The following is a 19,621-nucleotide window of genomic DNA, read 5'->3' as shown; positions in this document are numbered from 1 at the left end:
AGTAGCACAGTGTTCATTTTTGTAAAGGAGACTTTGCTTATGAGCCCATATTAAACTACTTCCAGCTTTGCATTTCTATTTATGAAGAAATCTCTATTTAACAAAGAAAACATGTACTGATTAGCACATTGTTGTTGTTGTTCAGTCTTCCCTAAAGTGGAACTAGAAAGTACGTGGGCCTCAAGAGTAACGTAAAGACTCTGGAGTGGAACCATAACTTCCAAAAGTAACGGATGGTAGTTTACACCTTTAGAGAAAACATGCAAGCAACCTCAATTGAAAATGTCAGAGAGGGACCTTATATAAAGCTAAACTAGATGTAGTTTGTGTTCCTCATTTGATACTCCTTTTAAATGTCTGAAAATTCCTAGGTCAGGGTGGACTTAACTATAAGCATCGGGATATGGACATTCATAGCTTTTTGGTGATTTTAGCATAAAGAAATCTACACTGATTATAGACTTTCAGTTATTGTATGGCCACTTGAACAGGAGGACTCTATATAGTTTCCCGATTTTGACAGGCAGTTGCTAAGAACTTCAGGAAATAAGGATAGCCATATATTTCAATTTTTAATGTATATGCATGAGCATATATGCACATAAATTTTCTTTCTGATTATTCCCTGTAAAGACATAAACAAGTAAAACTTGCCACCAAGGAGATAGATAGAAAACATTTTTCATGTTCTTGATACTTTGCCCATTTTCTAGATGACAGACCTTCATATTTCTATACACTGAATATAAAAATATAATATGCATAAAGAAGCTGCTGGTACCCAAGCCAAAGAGATTCGGGACTCATTCGTTCTATTATGCTTCTTAATTTGCCATCCAGCTACAGTATTACCTGCTTTCCTTCATCTGATCTCACTGCCAGCTTGGAACTACATTGAAACCATTTACAAAACTTGTTTTTAAGATTTTGTTTCTTGAGTTTGGAGGAGAGGATGTTTGTTTGGTTTTGTCTATATTTTGTATTAGGGGATTTTGTAGAAGGTTGTGGGAACCAAGTTGTCACTTACTGTGTGGCCATGCGAGCGTATTCTACTTAAGTACCTGGGTGTCCTTCAGGTCAGCCTATGATAAAACCCAAGTCAAACAAGGCTGAATCCCAGATGTTTTACATCCTAAGGATCTAACCTAAGGTCATGGCCAGCCTTGTCTCTCAAAGACCTCACATGGTCATCTAAGCAGTGACATAAACCAGTATCACCTTGCTCTTGGGCCATTGTTGCAGGCAGGGTACTGGTGAAATATAGCCATGGAGGAGCTAAAATCTTTCTGGAGACTGAAGGTAAAGGGAGTGTTTTGACGACTCCCAACACGCAGTCCATCTACTGTGAGTGACGGAGCCTGCATCTCATCACTGCTGTCAGACAGAGGGCAGGGGAGTGCTGTCAGCCCCAAAGGACCAAGCAACAGCCTGCCTTTCAGAACTCGGCATCTCTGCAAAACCTTGACAATGCCAACAGCTCATCACCTCATGTTTTTCAACCCATGCAGAAAATGGCCTTCCAGCCTGGGACAAACCGAAACACTGTCCAGACCGGGAAGAGGACTGGAAGCTAGGAGGAATGTCTGAAGCCTGCCTGCATAGGAAGAGCCATGCAGAGAGGCGCAGCACACTGAAGAATGAGCAATCCTCACCCCACCTCATTCAGGCCGCGTGGACGAACTCCATCTTCCATCTGGACCATGACGATGTGAACGATCAGAGCGTCTCCAGCGCCCAGACCTTCCAAACAGAGGAGAAGAAATGTAAAGGTAACCAGATTTTTAAATTATCACCTGTTTGCACTAGGTGGAAAAAAAAAAATCTCTGTGGTAACTGGGTACTCTGTTTCTTCAGTGTATGGTATCCATGTGTTTTCTTCAACTGTTCTGTTAAGAGGTTTCTTTATCTTCAACTTTTCTCTTAAACATAAACAAGTAGGATCCAGAAGAGAGCAGTTAATTTTAGTTTCACATTGTGTTGGGACACTTGGAGCAAAAACATGGCTTATTTCTTTAATTAGCAGAAGGGCTGTTAGTTTTGGCTTTAATTCTATTTTTAGATCTGAGTAGAAACAGACATTGTTGTATATGTAGCTACTTGCTCAGAAGGGAGTGTGTAAATGTATTCACATGTTCCTTTTTAGGCTTGTGCCAGCAGCTAGACAGATTACCTACCTCTTACCAAAATAGAAAATGGGTGCTCAGAAGAGAGGTTTTAAGTTGTTGTCTTTTACTCATTAAATCCGTGTGTCATTATACTGAATGGGAGAGATTATGGTGTTAGGAGGTTGTTACCTCAGAGGAAGAAAAAAGTTGAACTGGTCTAAATTCCTGGTTGTCTGAGACTTAGCAGTTCCTCACCTCGAGTGGCCTCCACCCCAACAGATGTCCTGGTGCTGATCGTTTTATGGTTTTAGGGCTTCCCCCCAAAAATGTGTTTCTCAAATCAATTTATGTCTTCAGCATCTAGATTCTTGTCACTTCCCATCTTTTCTGATTTAGAGTATAGAAACTGTCATTTTGGTTTTTGTTGAGGACTTCTACGTATGAGAGAGGTTAAGTTGTAGACTTTGAAAACCATGTCATCATATACCTAAAATTCACACAGTCATCTACCAATGTATAATAATGAAAATTTGTCAACTGCCAAGTGTGAGCTATGAAAAACTTTTTACCTTGAACATAAATGCAAAATTGTTTGTCATTCTTGCAAAAGGGAGGTCTTTGGTTTTTCTGAAAATACTTTAAAGCTCTTTGTAACTACCAGTTTACCTGGAAAATTAAGTGTACAGATGGTTTGAATTGAAAATAGGGTATCTGACTGTTATGGTTAATGAGAGCTCTGAGCAGTCAAAATTAGAGATGGTCCCCTTAGAAAGTTTTGTGTTTGAACCATCATATTTATTGTTTAAGAGATTTGAAATTTTGAAAGGGATAATAAAAAGAGCAAAATAGTATCTCAAAGGAATCAAGAGGTAGGATTGGTTTCTGAGGGTATGAGTATGCCTACCTTTGAAAAATCATTGAGAGTTAACCCTAGTGAGCAAATTTTAACAGATTTTATCTTCAAGTTTTATAGGCAATATTAAAACCTTATCTGTCTTTGGTTCATAGTCAAATGCCAACAAGAAGCCCCAAATGCTCTTGTGATTTAAGAAGTACTCTCATGGATTAAGGTTGATTCACTCATAACTGATACCTACATTCATTCATAACATCTACTTCTCATTAACGAGAAGTACTGGCCTGGAGTTCCTAGAGTTTCCAACATTATACTTTCAGTTTGTTGGTGTGCCTTAAAAATGAGGGGAAACTAGCATGGTTCCATATAAGGTAGTCCCAGCACTTAAGAGGCTAAAGTCAGAAGATTTCTAGTGCAAGGCCAACCCGGGTGACATAGCAAGATCTTGTCAAAAACTAAAGGGAGAGGGCCAAGAGGAAACAGTCTGAGTACAAAACCTAAAAAGTATAGAACAGTAGCTAAGACCACATTTTTTTTTTAGATATTGGCATATTATGCATAGGATTTCCCTTTCTGTCCTTGAGTCAACTGGCAAGATAGTTGATAAAACGAAATCAAATACTGTATGTAAGCATTTGACATTGACAAGTCCTTTAAATTTAGTGTCCTCTAAATTCCAACTGGCATTTTCTATGATTACTATTATTGGCTATGAATCCTTAAGTCACGTGTATCTTTCTGTCCACATATGCCTGGCAAGAAATGGAGAAAGGGGAGACTAGCAGATGAGTGCTGAGTCAGATATGCTGTTCCTAGGAAGTATGAGCATTCTTCCAGCTCTTTTTCACTGAAGATCAGCAATTACTCAAGAAGATATAATTGTTCAAGCGCATGAGTCCAGTGGAATAGAAAAGATACTAAGATACATTTCCCTGTGATTTCCAGAGGTACCACCAGGGTTCACCTTAATCTGTTCATGAGACAGTGCACTTGTTGACCATGAAAATGCTACCAGGAGCCTATGTCACCATGGCCCAAAAAATCTTAACTCAATTTTACTCCCTCAGAAGGAACACCCTGTGTTTAGAGAGGCACCAATGAGACCAGGAAAATAAAGTGGGTAGTCTTGTCTTTCCTCTTTGGAATCCATCTACTCATCTGTTACATCTATTGTCACTCTGAGGACCATCGGATATGAGGAAATTGGAGCTCAAAGTGTGGTGGTCCAGCAAGTTGCACTAACAGTTCATTGCACAAATTAGGCAGTTAATTTATTTTGTTTGGATTCTGTAATGCAGACCTGTATGATGGCCTTCAAGTTCTTGGAAAGAGACTGGTTTGGATGTCCTTTTGTCCTGATGCTTTTTCCTCATACTTGAACATCAAGAACATCATCCTGCACACAATAGGCACTCATATAAATACACTGATGGATAAATGCCTGAAAATGTAACCCAGATCTGAAATAGCAAGTCAGGAAATAAGTGCCCAGTATGAGTGGATATCAGACTGTGCTTAACAGCATTTCTAATGTTTAGAAATGAGAATCTGGCCAGATGCTGGTGGCTTGCACTTGTAATCCTAGCTACTCAGGAAGTTGAGATCAATGGATCACAGTTCAAAACCAACCTGGGTGAAAAGTCTTATGAAACTCTCAATTAACCAGCAAAGGGCTGGAAGTGAAGACATGATTCAAGTGGTAGAGCACCAGCTTTGAGGGAAGAAGCCAAGTGAGAGCAAGGGGCCAAGTACACACACGCACATGCATGTGCACACATGCGCATGCGTATGCATGCACACAACGAGAGAGAGAGAGAGAGAGAGAGAGAGAGAGAGAGAGAGAGAGAGAGAGAGAATGAAAGAGAGAGAATCTGAGCTGTAATTCCAGCTACTTAAAAGGCTGTAACAAGGAGGGATTATGAATTCAAGACAAATCCTGGGCAACACAGAGACCATGTCTAAAGAAGAGAGGGAGGGAGGAGGGAGGGAAGAAGGAAGGGAAGGGAAAGAAACAAGAATCTGAGGCCCCACCTAGACTACTGAATTGGAATCTGGGGAGAGGGGCCCAGGAATCTGCTCATCAAAAGGCAGTTGAGAATACTTTTAAACTCTCAGAATAGGAATTGGTCTGCCACCTAGTGGGTACTCAAGGATGTATAGTTTTCCTCCTTTCGGTGGCCCCTATCTGGGAGCCACTTGACTCTGAGCTCTTACTTGGGCCTTCCTTAGGCCTGGCTAAAGATAGCTGTCAGCTGAACGTCTGCGGGCGCTCTCCTTCTGGCAGCACAGCCTCTTGGGTTTGAGTCCTTTTGGGAAGTCTGCACTGTTTGTCTGGTACCTTGATCCTCCTTTCATGTCTACAAGGGCCGGTGTGGTCTCCTGGAGCAGAACCATCAGTCAGGCCTTCATACTTCATGTTTGCCTCTGGACACTTGGAATTTCTTGAAACGCTGAACCCCAGCAAGACAAGAACACTGGGACACCCTCCTCCCAGGTTTTAGGGTAACTACAATCTGCCGATATCATTGAAGCTTCTCTGTAGATCCCTGCTGTGCTTAACTTAAAAAAAAAATCTTATATACTTAGGAAGGCAAGTCAGAATAATGTTTAAGTTATTTTTCTCTCATTAAAAAACCCTTATGTTCTTTGAAAAAAATTAAAAATTCTCTTATTATTAAAATTACAAATAACTTATTTGTTTCTTTTTAACTTTACTGAAAAAGTGATGGGCAGGGGGGTTATAGTTACATAAGTAAGGTAACGAGTACATTTGTTTTTAAACACTGTTACCCCATTCCCCATGTTCTCCCTATTCCGCTCCCCACCAAGTCGTAAGGTTCATATCCAATACAGTGTCAAGCGAATATCAGTGTTGCATTAGTTCATCCTACAAATAACTTTTAAAAGTCATTTGTAACCCATCTCCCAAGGACAAGCACTTTACAATGTTTATTTCAACCCTTCTTTCTGTGTATATTTTTACCAACTTGGGATCTTTTTAGGCATACCATCTTTTTATATTTTTGAATTAACACACTAAGCATACCATTTTTAGCCAGCTGTAAATGTTTAGTAATATATCATGAACATTTCCCCGTATCATTAAATATTCTTCCAAATCCTGACTTTTATTGCCTATAGATTATTCCTGCTTGTAGATGGGCCATAATTTATTAAACCAGTCTCCAAGATTTAGACAAGGTAAAGTAATTTTTGAAACAATATGTCAGCTACAGGGCAGACTATTAACTCCATGCTCTTCATAAAGAGAAGAAAATGAATCAAATTTATGATGACATCTTTAAATGATACACATTTCTTCATTTACCAAAATAACAAAGTGTTCTAAAAAAAATGGATGCAAGTCACTGTGTGCATTATAATCCTTCAAGTTAGACATTCACATTTTCAGTAGGTGATCACTATCTTTGTCCTTAACTAAAACACAAGGACATGTTCAGGTAAATGAGTATTTTAGAAAGTAGTAGATTAAGACACTTATGCCCTTCCACCAGTATGACCATTTGTTCTATCCATCTCTGCTCTCCACTCTGCCCTGCTCACCATGAATCAGTCTTCAGGCTCTCCTGAGAGAAGGACAATTCATACATCTCACAGGCACTACAACGAGCGTTTGAGCCTCCCTTATCAACACAAGAATAAGGGACCTCTACCAGCTTCTGGCATATAAAAGATAGTTGGGTGATCTTACATTTCAAAGACAGGAAAGAATACCATGTAAGTAGGCCAGGGAAGGAATAGTTTTTCTTTCCTTGCTTGTCCTTCTATCAGCATGGGGTGGGGTGAGGGAGAAATTGGAAACAAGGCAATGTCAAAGAAAGGAAAATGACAAATTCAGGGTTCTGCTCCATCTTTGCTACTTTGGCTCTTGTTGAGAAGTGACCGTGAGCTTTGCAAAGTCCATGTGGCAGTGTCTCATTCTGTGAAACGCAGATCTGATTCTACAGTTCCCCTCTTCACATCTTGTCCCACAGAAATGCTTACCCAGGAGCCTGAAGATCTGTGTTCAAAAGTGTTTTACTCACACACAAAACTTCTCACTAACTTCTGTATTTTCCCTGTTAAAATTTTTATTGTAAAGGTGATGTGCACAGGGGTTACAGTTACATAGGTCAGGTAATGAGTACATTTCTTTTTGAAGTGTCACCTCTTTCCTCATTTTCTTCCAGGGTTTTCCCTCCTGCCACCCCCCTCCCCCCACAAGTTGTATAGTTCATTTTCAACATAGTGTTTAGTTTCAAATAGAAATAAAAATTATATTTGAAATAGAAAAAAAGTGTTCTTTGCACCTATGTATTGGTTATTGATAAATTGGAGACCAGATAGCTACATGTCAATCCATATGGACATACTCAAAGAAATGATGTTACCTCCACTAGAAAAGTTTTCAAATTTATTACAAAGAGATGCTTTCATTAAGTGTTTTTAAGATCAAGCATGTGTTAAGAATTGTGTGATCCCATTCAAAGTTGTATGAGCACAAATATGCACAGAAAAAAAATCTTTAAAAGACACATGAAAGCCAGGCCCCAGAGGCTCAAGCTGCTGTGTCAAGAGGCTGCGATCTGAAGACGATGGTTCAAAGCTAGCAAGGGCAGAAAAGTCTGAGACTTGTTGCCAGTTAATCAGCAAAATGCCGGAAGTAGATGCATGTCTCAAGAATGGATGACCCGTTTTGAGCAGAAAAGCCAAAGCAAGAGCAGGAGGTCCCAAGCTCAAGCATGCACACACACATAAAAGATGCATTTACAAAAGAAATGACGGGATTGCTGGGTCATAGGGGAGCTCTATGTTTAGTCTTTTGAGGAACCTCCATACTGCTTTCCAGTTTGGCTGAACAAGTTCACATTCCCACCAGCAGTGTAGTAGCATTCCCTTCTGGCCACATCCCAGCCAGCATCTAGTATTACTTTCTTGATAATGGCCATTCTAACTGGGGTGAGGTGGAATCTCAATGTGGCTTTGACTTGCATTTCTTTTATACCCAGAGATGTTGAACACTTTTTATGTCTCTTGGCTACTTTCTCTCCAAAGAAGACTCTCTTTAATTCTTTAGTCCACTTATTTATGGAGTGGTTGTTTCTTTGAAAAACTTTTTATTGGGGGGTTTAATTTTTTGAGCTCTATGTATATTTTTTATATAAGGTCCTTGTCTGTTGTATATCTACTGAAGACCTTCTAATCCGTGGGCTTTCTATTTATCTTGCTAGCTATGCTCTTTGCCATGCAGAAGCACTGCATTTATCCAGCCTTTGATTTGTTGTGTTACTGGATCTTTATTTAAGAAGTTTCAACCTGTGCCAAGGAGCCCTAGTGTATCCACTATCCCTTCCTGTAATATTTTCAGGGTACCTGCTCTTACATTGGGGGTCTTTGCTCCATTTGAAGTTGATTCTGGTTCAGGGTGACATATAGAATCTAACTTCAGTTTTCTACATGTATGTGTATAGCCAGTTCTGCTAACAGCATTTGTTGAAGAGTCAGTCTTTCTTCCATCTAATAATTTGGGCTCCCTTTTCAAAAATGAGGTGGTCATAGGTCTGTGGGATCATATCTGGGTCTTCAGTTCTATTCCATTGGTCCTCAGGCCTGTTCATGTGCCAGTGCCAAGCTATTTTTATAACTACAGCTTTATAATAGAGTTTGAAATTTGATATTGATATTCCTCCAGCACAGTTCTTCCTGCTAAGGATTGTTGATCGCAAACAAGGCCACTCTAAAGCTACCAGCACAACTTTGGTTATTGCAGCATTATTTACCATAGCTAAGATATGGAACCATATAATGCATATACACAATGGAATTCTTTGCTTCCATCAGAAAGAATGACATTGCCCCACTCAGAAGGAAATGGAAAGACTTGGAAAAAAATCATATTACATGAAGTAATCCAGACACAAAGAAACATAGGCTCCATGGTTTCCCTCACTTGTAATAATTTGTATGTGTCTTAGATAGCAGAGGATCAGAATGGCTTAATAGCTATTACAATTTCTGGGTCTTCAGTTCCATTCCACTGGTCCTCAAACCTGTTATAGTGCCAGTACCAAGCCGTTCTGATTACTATGGCTTTGTAGTAGAGTTTGAAGTTTGGTATTGATATTCCTCCAGCACTGTTCTTTCTGCTAAGGATTGTTTTTGCTATTTGGAGTCTTTTATTATTCCATATGAATTTTTGGACTGCTTCTTCTATTTCTTTGAAGAATGAGGTTGAGATATTGATGGGGTTTGCATTGAATTTTTAGATAGCCTTTGGCAGTATTGCCATTTTCACAATGTTAATTCTCCCAATCCAGGAGCATTGGAAGTTTTTCCATTTCTTAGTTCTGCTTTAATTTCCTTTTTCGGGTTTTTAAAGTTTTCATCATAGAGGTCCTTCACTTCTTTAGTTAAGTCCCAGGTATTTATTTTTTGTGGGGCTATTACAAAAGGAGTTGCTTTCCTGATTTCAGCCATGCTCTTCTCATTATTGGCATACAGAAAAGCCATTGATTTTTGAAGGTTAATTTTATACCCTGCTACTTTGCCAAAGTTTCAGATCAGCTCAAGTAATTTGGGAGTGGAATCCATGGAGTTCTTTAAATACAAGATCATATCATCTGCAAAGAGGGAGAGTTATACTTCATCTTTCCTTATTTGGATCCCCGATATGTTTGCCTTATTGCTGTAGCTAGGCATTCTAATACTGTACTGAAGAGGAGTGAAGAGAGTGGACAATACTTGTCCCATTCCTGAATTCAGAGAAAATGGCTTAAGCTTTTCGCCATTAAGTATAATGCTAGCTGTAGGTTTGTCCTTAGAAATAAGCTTTTAGCTTTGTGCCACTTCAGTTTTCATCACCCTTTTGACCTTGAATTTCCATATAAACTTATGTACTTATATACAGATAAATGGAAAGGAGCATAAAGCATCAGATCACAGAATGGAGGCAGACCTAGCAACAAGCAAAATATGTTTTCAAAACTTAAAAATTCACCAAAAATTACCAAGCAGTTTAGCTGGAATTCAAATTCAGGCATTCTGCTTTTAATGTCTCGCTGCAGTTATCCTTAGAATTGACTGTGAGGAAGGCACCTAGGGCCTCATCCCCCACCCCCACCCCCAGTCAGGCTCAGCCTTGGCCCATCCACCACTGTGGCTGGGAGCAGTAGAGTTCCACACATACCTTGCACAGTCTGGCCTCCTTTATTTTGTTGCTCCTGCTTACATTGAACCATGAATGTATCATTTAGCCCATCTCAGCCTTGGTTTTCTCATCTGTGAAATGGATGAGAAAACACTTTTCACAGAAATATGTAATGAAACAAACTTCCATCTAAGCACTCAATAGATGGGAAGTATTCCAACTCTACAGGAGCTGGGGAAGAAGCTGAGAAACAGACTGGATATCAAGGGTGCTTGCTGAATGTTCATGGGAAAATAACCAATAAGTCAACACTAACACGATTAGAGTTCCTTCAATCAGGAATATTCTGGATTGGAAAGGGAATGGATACAATAGTCATATCCCCTGAGACTTGTAACAGCCAATTTTCAAACCAAATCAGGGCAAGCATGTGATAATTTCTGAACCTTTCACTGGAGTTCAAAGGTAACCTTTGAGAGAGTCGGTGGTTGTAGGTGATACTGGAAACCAAAGCCTTTCCCCTCCCTCTAGAGATCTCTTACACGTTCTTCTGAATATCCATAATTCTATCACTACCCTTTCCCTAAGCTCTTTCAAAATGTAAACTTCCTGCCTGGATATCTTACCACCTTGGTTAGCAAGCATCTCTGAATGGGTTGGATAGGAGTCCTTTCTCCCTTAGCAGAATTTGGTAAAAGCAATGGGATTAATGGGGATGGAAGGAGGCCAGGAGCAGAGCGAAGATGATAGGGGATGAGAGAGAGAATAAGGAGCAGGACTACTAAGTAACCACTGTACAGGTGGTCTGACAGAAATAGCTTTAACCTCAGAGTCGAGGTTGGGACACAATGGTTTGAAGACAGATGCCACCTGCCATTGCTTGCCAAGGGCTGACCTTGAGTACAGATTGGAACTACAAAAATGTTCCAAAGTTAGACAAACATGTAAATAACATTTTGATCACATGCTATCCAGAGATAACCCTTTAGTCTTCCAGTAATATAGCTGGCCTACTGGATTAAATTACAGCGATCTTATCTACCAGAGAATGTTTAGATCACATGACCACAATTTGGTTCTTGGCTGACACTAACTTTTTAAAAAATGTTATTGTTACTAAGGTATTATACACAGTGGTTATCATTTCATAAGTCAGGAAATGAGTAAATTTTTCTTGGAAAATGTCACCACTTCCTTTGCTTTCCCCTGGTTTTCCCCTCTAATCCCTGCCCACAAGTTACATAGGCTGTTTTCCACATAGTGTATACTGAATAGCATGATTGCATTTGTTTACCCTTCCTCCCTTTGAGTCTTCCTTTACCACCACAAAGAAAAAAAAGCAAAAACAAACACCAACAATAATAACAAGCAAACCCATATTTCCATTTCCTGGAGTTTGTTTCCATACATACTATTTTAAATGTTCAGAGAAGTTACACCATTGTGTTCCTCCCCTAAGGATAGATGTGATTTCCTAGAGCCCTGTATACATTGTCATGTCCAGTTATATTTTAGATCTAGCTTCCACACATGAGAAAACATGCGCTGCTATCTCCCTGGGCTTGGCTTACCTCACCTAACTTCTTAACACTAGATAAATCACTGAATTCTCTCCAATAAAGAACATAGTCAGAGATTGATGAACCACAAAGATAAGAAAGTCAACATTCCATTGTCACATTAGCTCTTCAGTATGAAAACTATATTTCCCCTTTTAAGGAGAAATAGGACAAAGTACGCTAAATCAGTACTGGCTCCCAGTACTGTGGCAATCACATGGAAACTGTATTGGCTCCAGGAGACATAGGGAAATTGGTCCCATTACTGCCTTTTTCAGCATCCTTTTTTCCCCCTTGGGTTGCTTCTTTCTTCAACCCACCCCTCCAAGACCCATGGAGTCTTCTGCCTGTCTGGACCCCATTTGCAGTTCCCTAGGAAGACCCTGGTGCCATGTTCACATTCTGTGATGAACTCATTCCTCTGATAGAGTTGATGACCCCACTGGTTCTTCCCTACCTCTTCCCAGGGTAGAAAGGCTTAAGTGGCTTGCCCAGGTGATGCAAAACAGTGTTGGTGACTCACTGGAGACCCTTTCACCTGTACCGACCACCTCCCTTGATACAAGGCTGTTTGTTCTTTTTGATTATCCTCTTTGTGGCTGATTCTGATGGTGAGCTGTATTTACAACTTAGTCTTTTAAATCTGGATAATTCAGTCTCCTTGATTAAATTGGGATAGACATGAGCCTCTTTTGTTTTGGGGAGATAAGAGGGGCACCAGAAATCCAGAACCAAGTGAGCTTTGGAAATAAGATGAGAGACAGAAAGCCTGCACAGGCCAGGCCTTGTCCATGTCATGGACCTGACACAGAATGATGGTCTCTGGTGGAACTCTGTCCGGTGACTTTTGTATTATATAAAGAACCTAAATTCATTAATAAACTTCAGGGCCTCTAAAAATATAGAAGTGCATTGCAAATACAACTTTTAGACTCAATTCTTTATTTTGAGGTCACTTGGCATTTGAGTTAGAATACTGTGTGTGCATTGATGGTTTATTAGTCTAGATGGCAATGTTCTATGAATGGCATATTTGACCCCCACTACCCAGAACCACCCATGAACCCTCAAAACTAATTTTAAAAAAAGATACGTTTGGATGGGCTCTTTGTTTGAATAGCTCTGGAGAGAACTTATAATAAAGCCTAAGATATAAAACTAAAGGTCAAAAACTGTGTAAGTAAAAGGAGCTACTGCCCTTTTAGGAAGGGTGGAAATGCATGTTAATTTTTACAGCAGTTTCAATTAGATGGGTTTCCAAGGAAACCCGTATCTATAATAAGTCATCCCACTTAATAATTTTGAGCAGACATAGGGAATAGTGCTCTGTTATCCCTTCTAGTCACTTATGACAGGCCCATTGCTGAGCTTTCTCCTCAAATGACCCCTACACTTTCTCCTCTACACTAACCCCTACTTCCTTCTTCCCAAAAGGACATGAATATTCATCCCATGATTCTTTTCTAAAATTTGCAATATCAAGAATGTAAGCCTAAGCAGATACCCTGAAAACATTACGGAAAGGAATAGGAAAAGCTCTAGGGCTCCTTGGCACAGGCCGAAATTTTCTTAATAAAGACCTGGAAACACAACAAATCAAAGAAAGATTGGACAAATGGGATTGCATGAAACTGCAGAGCTTCTGCATGGCAAAGGACATAGCTAGCAAGATCAATAGAAAGCCCACGGATTGGGAGAAGATCTTCACTAGCCATACAATGAACAAGGGTCTCATATCTAAAATATACTTAGAACTCAAATTAAATCCCCCAACAACAAATCCTCAAAGAAACAACTGCCTAATAAATAAGTGGGCTAAAGACTTAAAGAGAAACTTCTCTAAAGCAGAAATAAGAATGGCCAATAGACAAATGAAGAAATGCTCAACTCCTCTAGCCATAAAAGAAATGCAAATCAAACCAACATTGAGATTCCACCTTACCCCAGTTAGGATGGCTATAATCAACACATCTAATAACAACAGATACTAGAGGGGATATGGCCAAAAGAGAACCTTACTGCATTGTTGGTGGGAATGTAAACTTTTTCAACACTTTGGACTCTACATAGAGCTCCCCTATGACCCAGCAATCCCACTTTTGGGTATTTACCCAAATGAACACAAAGCTACCAGCACAACTATGTTTATTGCAACATTATTTCCCATAGCTAAGATATGGAACCAAACTAGATGCCCCACAATAGATGAATGGATCAACAAAATGTGGCATATATGGGGCTGGGAAGGTGGCTCAGTGGTAGAGCGCTTGCCTTGCATGCATGAGGCCCTGGGTTTGATTCCCCAGCACCACATAAGCAAAAAGTAAAAAAAAAGACAGAAGTGGCGCTATGGCTCAAGTGATAGAGCTCTAGCCTTGAGCTGAAGAGCTGAGGGACAGTGCCCAGGCCCAGAATTCAGGCCCCACGACCGGACCCAAAAAAAAATGTGGCATATATATGTGTGTGTGTGTGTGTGTGTGTGTGTGTGTGTGTGTGTGTGTGTGTGTGTGTGTGTGTGTGTGTGTGTGTGTGTGTGTGTGTGTGTGTGTGTGTGTGTGTGTGTGTGTGTGTATATATATATGATGATATGATGGAATTCTATGCCTCCATCAGAAAGAATGACATTGCCCCATTTGTTAGGAAATGGAAAGACTTGGAAAAAATTACATTAAGTAAAATTAGCCAGGCCCAAAGAAATATAGGTCCCATGGTTTTCCTTATTTGCAATATTATATGTCTAGGACAAGCAGAAAAGGCCAAAAGCTCTGTACATATGACCATATAAGGTGATGTTAAGCAAAATGATCCTCAAGATAGGGACACAAGTGTGTTTTTATTTCTTGCTTGCTATTGTTTTTAACGTATTTATAATGTACTATGATTTTTTTTGTTTCTTTTGTATGTTCTTCACCCAGGGACTAACCCGTTTTCACTGTATTTGAGTCAGGTGTCCTGCATCTTTTATATACATTTTTCTAATTTGGGGAGGGGAAGGGAAATAACAAAATGCTTAAAGATACAGGTTGATCCATTGCAACAAAGAGATGTACACAATGTTAAAAATGAACTTTACAACTTCAGTAGGGTGGGGGTGGGTGAAGGGTAGGGGGTAGGGGAATAGGGGTGGTGGGGAAGGAAGGGATGGTAGTGGAATAACAGAGGAGGAGTTAACAATGCTGGATAGGAAATGTACTCATTACCTTATTCATATAACTGTAACCCCTCTGTATAGTATTTTTACAATAAAAAACATGCCTTTCCACCATGCACCATGGAGGCAGCAGTTCGGTCCTGGAAACTGAGGCCTGACCATCTGATGTGCTTTGTTAGCAAAGATGTCTAAACATTGTTGTCAAAAATTTGGGGTTTTGCCTTTTTGTTTGGTTTTGCCTATTCTACCACTGACCATGTGGTTCTAAAATATTGGGGCAAAATAATGTCATCTTACTGCTGGAATTCCAAAGTCTATGGCTGTTATTCATTTTTGCATACTGTAAAACTTATTGTGCACAGGGTGTGTGTGTGTGCGCGCACGCACACGCGCACACATATGCCTATGTGTGTATGTCTGTGTCTGTGTAAACTTGTTTTCTGGCATTGTAATCAAGTTATTTGGCTTAAATGGTCTGAGATTCCTGAATTTTGTTCAGTTTGAATTCGTAGTTCAGTGCCAGCCAGTCTACATGTAGTCCAGATCCAGTCCATCTCTTCCAATCTGGAAGATGGCCTCACTCCTGTCTGGACCATCCTGACTACCTCCACCATGGTAAAAGTAGACTGAACTCCCGCTTGACTCTATCACATGCAGCTGATTCCTGGTGAAAGATTGCTTTGGATTTGCAAAAGCTAAGACTCCTGTGTGTCATTCTTTCTGTAATATTACATTTGAAATCTTACCCAGCCTGACCAGGAAAAAGCTGGCTATGTTGTTATGATAGTGAAATAAGTGTAGGCCAGGAGAGCCTCTTGTGAACTTTGGTTAACTTAAGCACCATTAGGGTCACCAAAAATCAATACTATATCTGTGCTAAAAAAAAAAAAAAATGTAAGCCTGATAAGCCATATCACTTTCATCAATCTCACTGATTTTTCTCAATTGAAACAAAGACTGTTGTATTTTATCATTGTTTTTATAAATCCATTTGCTTTTTGAATTGGTTTCTGTTTCTAAAAGTTGAACTGGAAAAATGAAATTGGTCAACAATGAATAAGTTACATTTTCTTGGAAGATCTCTAAGGAAAACCCATAGATTCCTTTGAACATTTTTATTTTAAAATAATCTGAGGCTTAACCAGCAGCTGCAATAGCATGGAAAGTTCCCATATGCCCTTTTGACCCGGGTGTCACCCACTGTGAACATGGTACCCCAATGACCTTATCCTACCCATGCGACTGGGTGTATGGATTTGTATATGCATCAAACCTCAGGCCACTGACAATAAATTCCAAATATCATCTTCCTTAACTCTAAATACATCAGTATGTCTCCTCAAAAACTAGAAATTCTCTTAGCCGTGGTATAATGATCAGAAGGGGGGAAATTGATCATTGACACAGAGTATCTTCTGATCTACTGACTTTATTCAACTTTCATGCATTCTTCTACCTCTGCCTCATGGGAAAGGATTACATGAGACAAAGGACCATGGCCAGAGTGAGAACCACAGCTGGAGTTGAGAAATTGACCTTGATGAAAGATTCTCACAGGTTTCTTCCCTCTGGGCAGGGCCAGGCCAGGCCCCTACCAATTTCTTTCATACTGATTTTTTATATTGATTTTTTTTCTGGTTCAAGGTCCAGAATTATGCATTTTGTTGAGCTTATATGTGTCTTTAGTCTGCTTTCTCCTGTGCATAACTTTATTAAAATATAACTGACAAAAAAGGTACTTGTAGTCTATAGTGCATTATTTTGATATATGTATATGTCGTTAAAAGATTAAATCAAGCTAAATGATTTAACAAACTCATCACCCCAATCCTTAGATTTTTTTTGTGTGGTGAGAAGATTTAATATCTAGTCCACATACTTTGTGCAAAAATACATTATTAAGTATTTTCACCACACTATATAATCTCCAAAAATTATTTCTCCTCTCAGATTGAGGTTTGAATTATTAAATACAATAGAGCTGGTTGCTGGTAGCCTACATCTGTAATCCTAGCTACTCAGAAGACTGAGTCATGATGATCATGGTTTGAAGCCAGCCAGGGTAGGAAAAGACTGTGAGACTCTTATCTCTACTGAAAAGATGAAAGTGGAGCTGTGGCTCAGTTGGTAGAGCACCAGGCTTGAGTTAAAATGCTAAGGGACAGCATATAGGCCCTGAGTTCTAGCCCCAGCACCACCACGCACATACACACAAATCTAAAAAGTAGTGGATGACCCCAGATTAAGCAGGGGGGAAACAGCACAGCAACCCAACCAATACCCAATACCTCGAGAATATAGACTCACCCAGAGGGAAGACTACAGATTACTGCAGGCCCAATACACAGGGTCTCTTTAAATAGAGTAAATCTGAACAGAGAAACTAGGAAATACATCTACAAACAGCACTACAACAATGAATCAGAATGATGTAGAAATAGAAAAACCTCCAAACACTGAGCGCAGAGGTATCATAAGAATTGAAAGACAACACTTATTGGCAACTTCATGAGATGGAGGAGGACACAAGTAAAGGAATTCAATAGAAATACAGATAAAACGTTAAGTGAATATCAGGCAGAAAGCTAAGTGACTATCAAGCAAATACCAAGAACAGCTAAGTGAGTTTCTAAGAGAATAAACTTGAACAGCTAAAAGGAATTCAAAGATAACGGTATATCCCTGTTGTCACTGTATTTGATTTTGGTACCTTGCATCTTGTATATACATTTATCTAATTTGGGGAGGGGAAGGGAAATGACAAAATGCTGAAACAAGGACACAGGATGACCCATTGTAACAATGATACTCACAAGCCACTATGCTGGAAATGAACCTTACAACATTTGGGCTGGGGTTAATGGAGGAGGTAGGGGAGGGAAGGGATAGCGGGAGAAATACAAAGGACGGGGGTAACAATGTCCAACAAGAAATGTACTCATTACCTAATTGACGTAACTGTAACCTCTCTGTACAGCCTCTTTACAAGAAAATAAATGTTCAAAGAAGACACACAAACAAATCAGTGAAGAAGTCAGTGCAAGACAGTGAAAAGGAGGTCAATAAAGAGAAATCCAGAAAAAAGTCAAATCAAAGTCCAGAAAATATTTCACCTGCACAATTGAAACTTCATCTAGTTAGTCACCCATCCTCCAGGGCTTCTCTGCCTCTCCTCCTCTGGCTACATCCATTCCTCATCCTGCATCTTTGAATTAATTCCATGTCCAGTTGAAAGCCTACATTCTGTCTTTCTGTACCTGGCTTTAGCATTATGCCCTCCAGGTTGTTAGTCTGCTTTAATCTGGAACACATTCACAGACCTCCTCCACCTCTCATAGTAATGACATTGTGTGTGTGTGTGTGTGTGTGTGTGTTTGCACATGTTACTCCTGGGGCTTAAAGTCAAGGCCTGGGCACTGTCCTTGAGCTTTTGTACTCAAAGCTAACACTCTACCATTTGAACCACAAATACAGTTCTGGCTTTTTTTATAGAGATGAGAGTCTTACAGGCTTTCCTGCCCAGGCTGGCTTCAAACTGCAATCTTCAGGTCTCAGCATCCTGAGTAGCTAGTGAGCCACCAGCGTTTGGCTGGTAATGGCATTTTTAAGGAAGTACAGGCTGATTGTTTTGCAGCATATCCCACGAGCTAAGTTTGACTGACTTTTCCCTGTGATTAGAAACAGATTATATTTTTTTGGCAGAAGTATTAAAAGTAGTGTGGCACATGTTTGTTCCTGTAAGAATTTGAATTTCATTATGTGACTCAAATAGTTTGGATCTTTATATGAGAAGGCTCCCACATAGTTTCGCTCTTCATCAGCAGGCTGGTTCATTTTCTACTTGAATTAGAGTGAGGTATGACCCAAAGCTCCATTCAGTGTTCTGAGGGTGAGTCTGGATTTGAGATGGAGTCTCTCAGGTTTTTCTACCCAGGCTGGTTTTGAACTGTGATCCTCTAAATCTTAGCTGTTGAATAGCAAGGAATATAACCATGATCCCTGGGGCCCAAGCAACCCCCACACACACACATCTGCATGTGTGCCAGTCCTGGAACTTTAACTCACGGCTAGGCACTGTCCCTGAGCTTTTGTGCTCAAGGCTAGCACTCTACCACTTGAGCCACAGCTCTACTTCTGTCTTTTTGCTGGTTAATTGGAAATAAGAGTCTCATGAACTTTCCTGCCTGGGCTAGCTTTGAACTGTGACCCTCAGATCTCAACCTCCAGAGAAAGTAGGATTACAGGTGTGAACCACTGGTGCCCAGGTCTTCCTGTGAATTTTGTTTTTTGGGTTTTTTTTTGTTCAGTCGTGGGGCTTGAACTCTGGACTTGGGCACTGTCACTGCACTCTTCAGCTCAAGGTGAGTGCTCAACCACTTGAGCCACAGTGCCACTTCCAGTTTTCTAGTGGTTTACTGGAGATAAGAGTCTCATGGACTTTCCTCCCCTGGCTGGCTTTGAACCGCGATCCTCAGATCTCAGCCTCCTGAGTAGCTAGGATTACAGGCGTGAGCCACTGGTGCCCAGCTTCCTGTAAGTTTTTTAAACAGACATATTAGCAAAACATTGAGGCTAGGCTTGAAATCATCAGTAAATCTATCAACAATCTAGCAATGATGAAAATTCTGTTTTCTGGCTGGTATTACTTACCCAGGGGTGGAGTTCACTGTTACATCTCCATACATAGCTTATACTGTATTGTAATACATTTCACCCCTCTAGCATATTCTCTGCCTCATTCCACCTCCTCTAAATTATCATCTCCAACAGGTTTTCTTGTTTCATTTTTATAGTTGCAAATAA

The 19,621-nt window shown here is 40.0% G+C and overlaps 1 protein-coding gene across 10 annotated transcripts in view; it reads left to right on the top strand.

Moving 5' to 3' along the window:
• The window catches only part of Thrb (thyroid hormone receptor beta), a 365,706-nt gene that overhangs the window by 292,827 nt on the left and 53,258 nt on the right, over positions 1-19,621 (top strand). For all 10 annotated transcript variants that reach the window (XM_070018705.1, XM_070018706.1, XM_070018701.1 and 7 more), the window contains one exon: positions 1,509-1,769. In XM_070018705.1, the coding sequence (XP_069874806.1) occupies positions 1,509-1,769 (261 nt within the window). The remainder of the gene's footprint in view (positions 1-1,508; positions 1,770-19,621) is intronic.

The sequence above is a fragment of the Dipodomys merriami genome, unplaced genomic scaffold (assembly GCF_024711535.1).
Source record: "Dipodomys merriami isolate MVZ:Mamm:240054 unplaced genomic scaffold, mDipMer1.0.p SCAF_13, whole genome shotgun sequence".
NCBI lineage: Eukaryota > Metazoa > Chordata > Mammalia > Rodentia > Heteromyidae > Dipodomys > Dipodomys merriami.
This window is presented reverse-complemented; position numbering and strand designations above follow the sequence as displayed.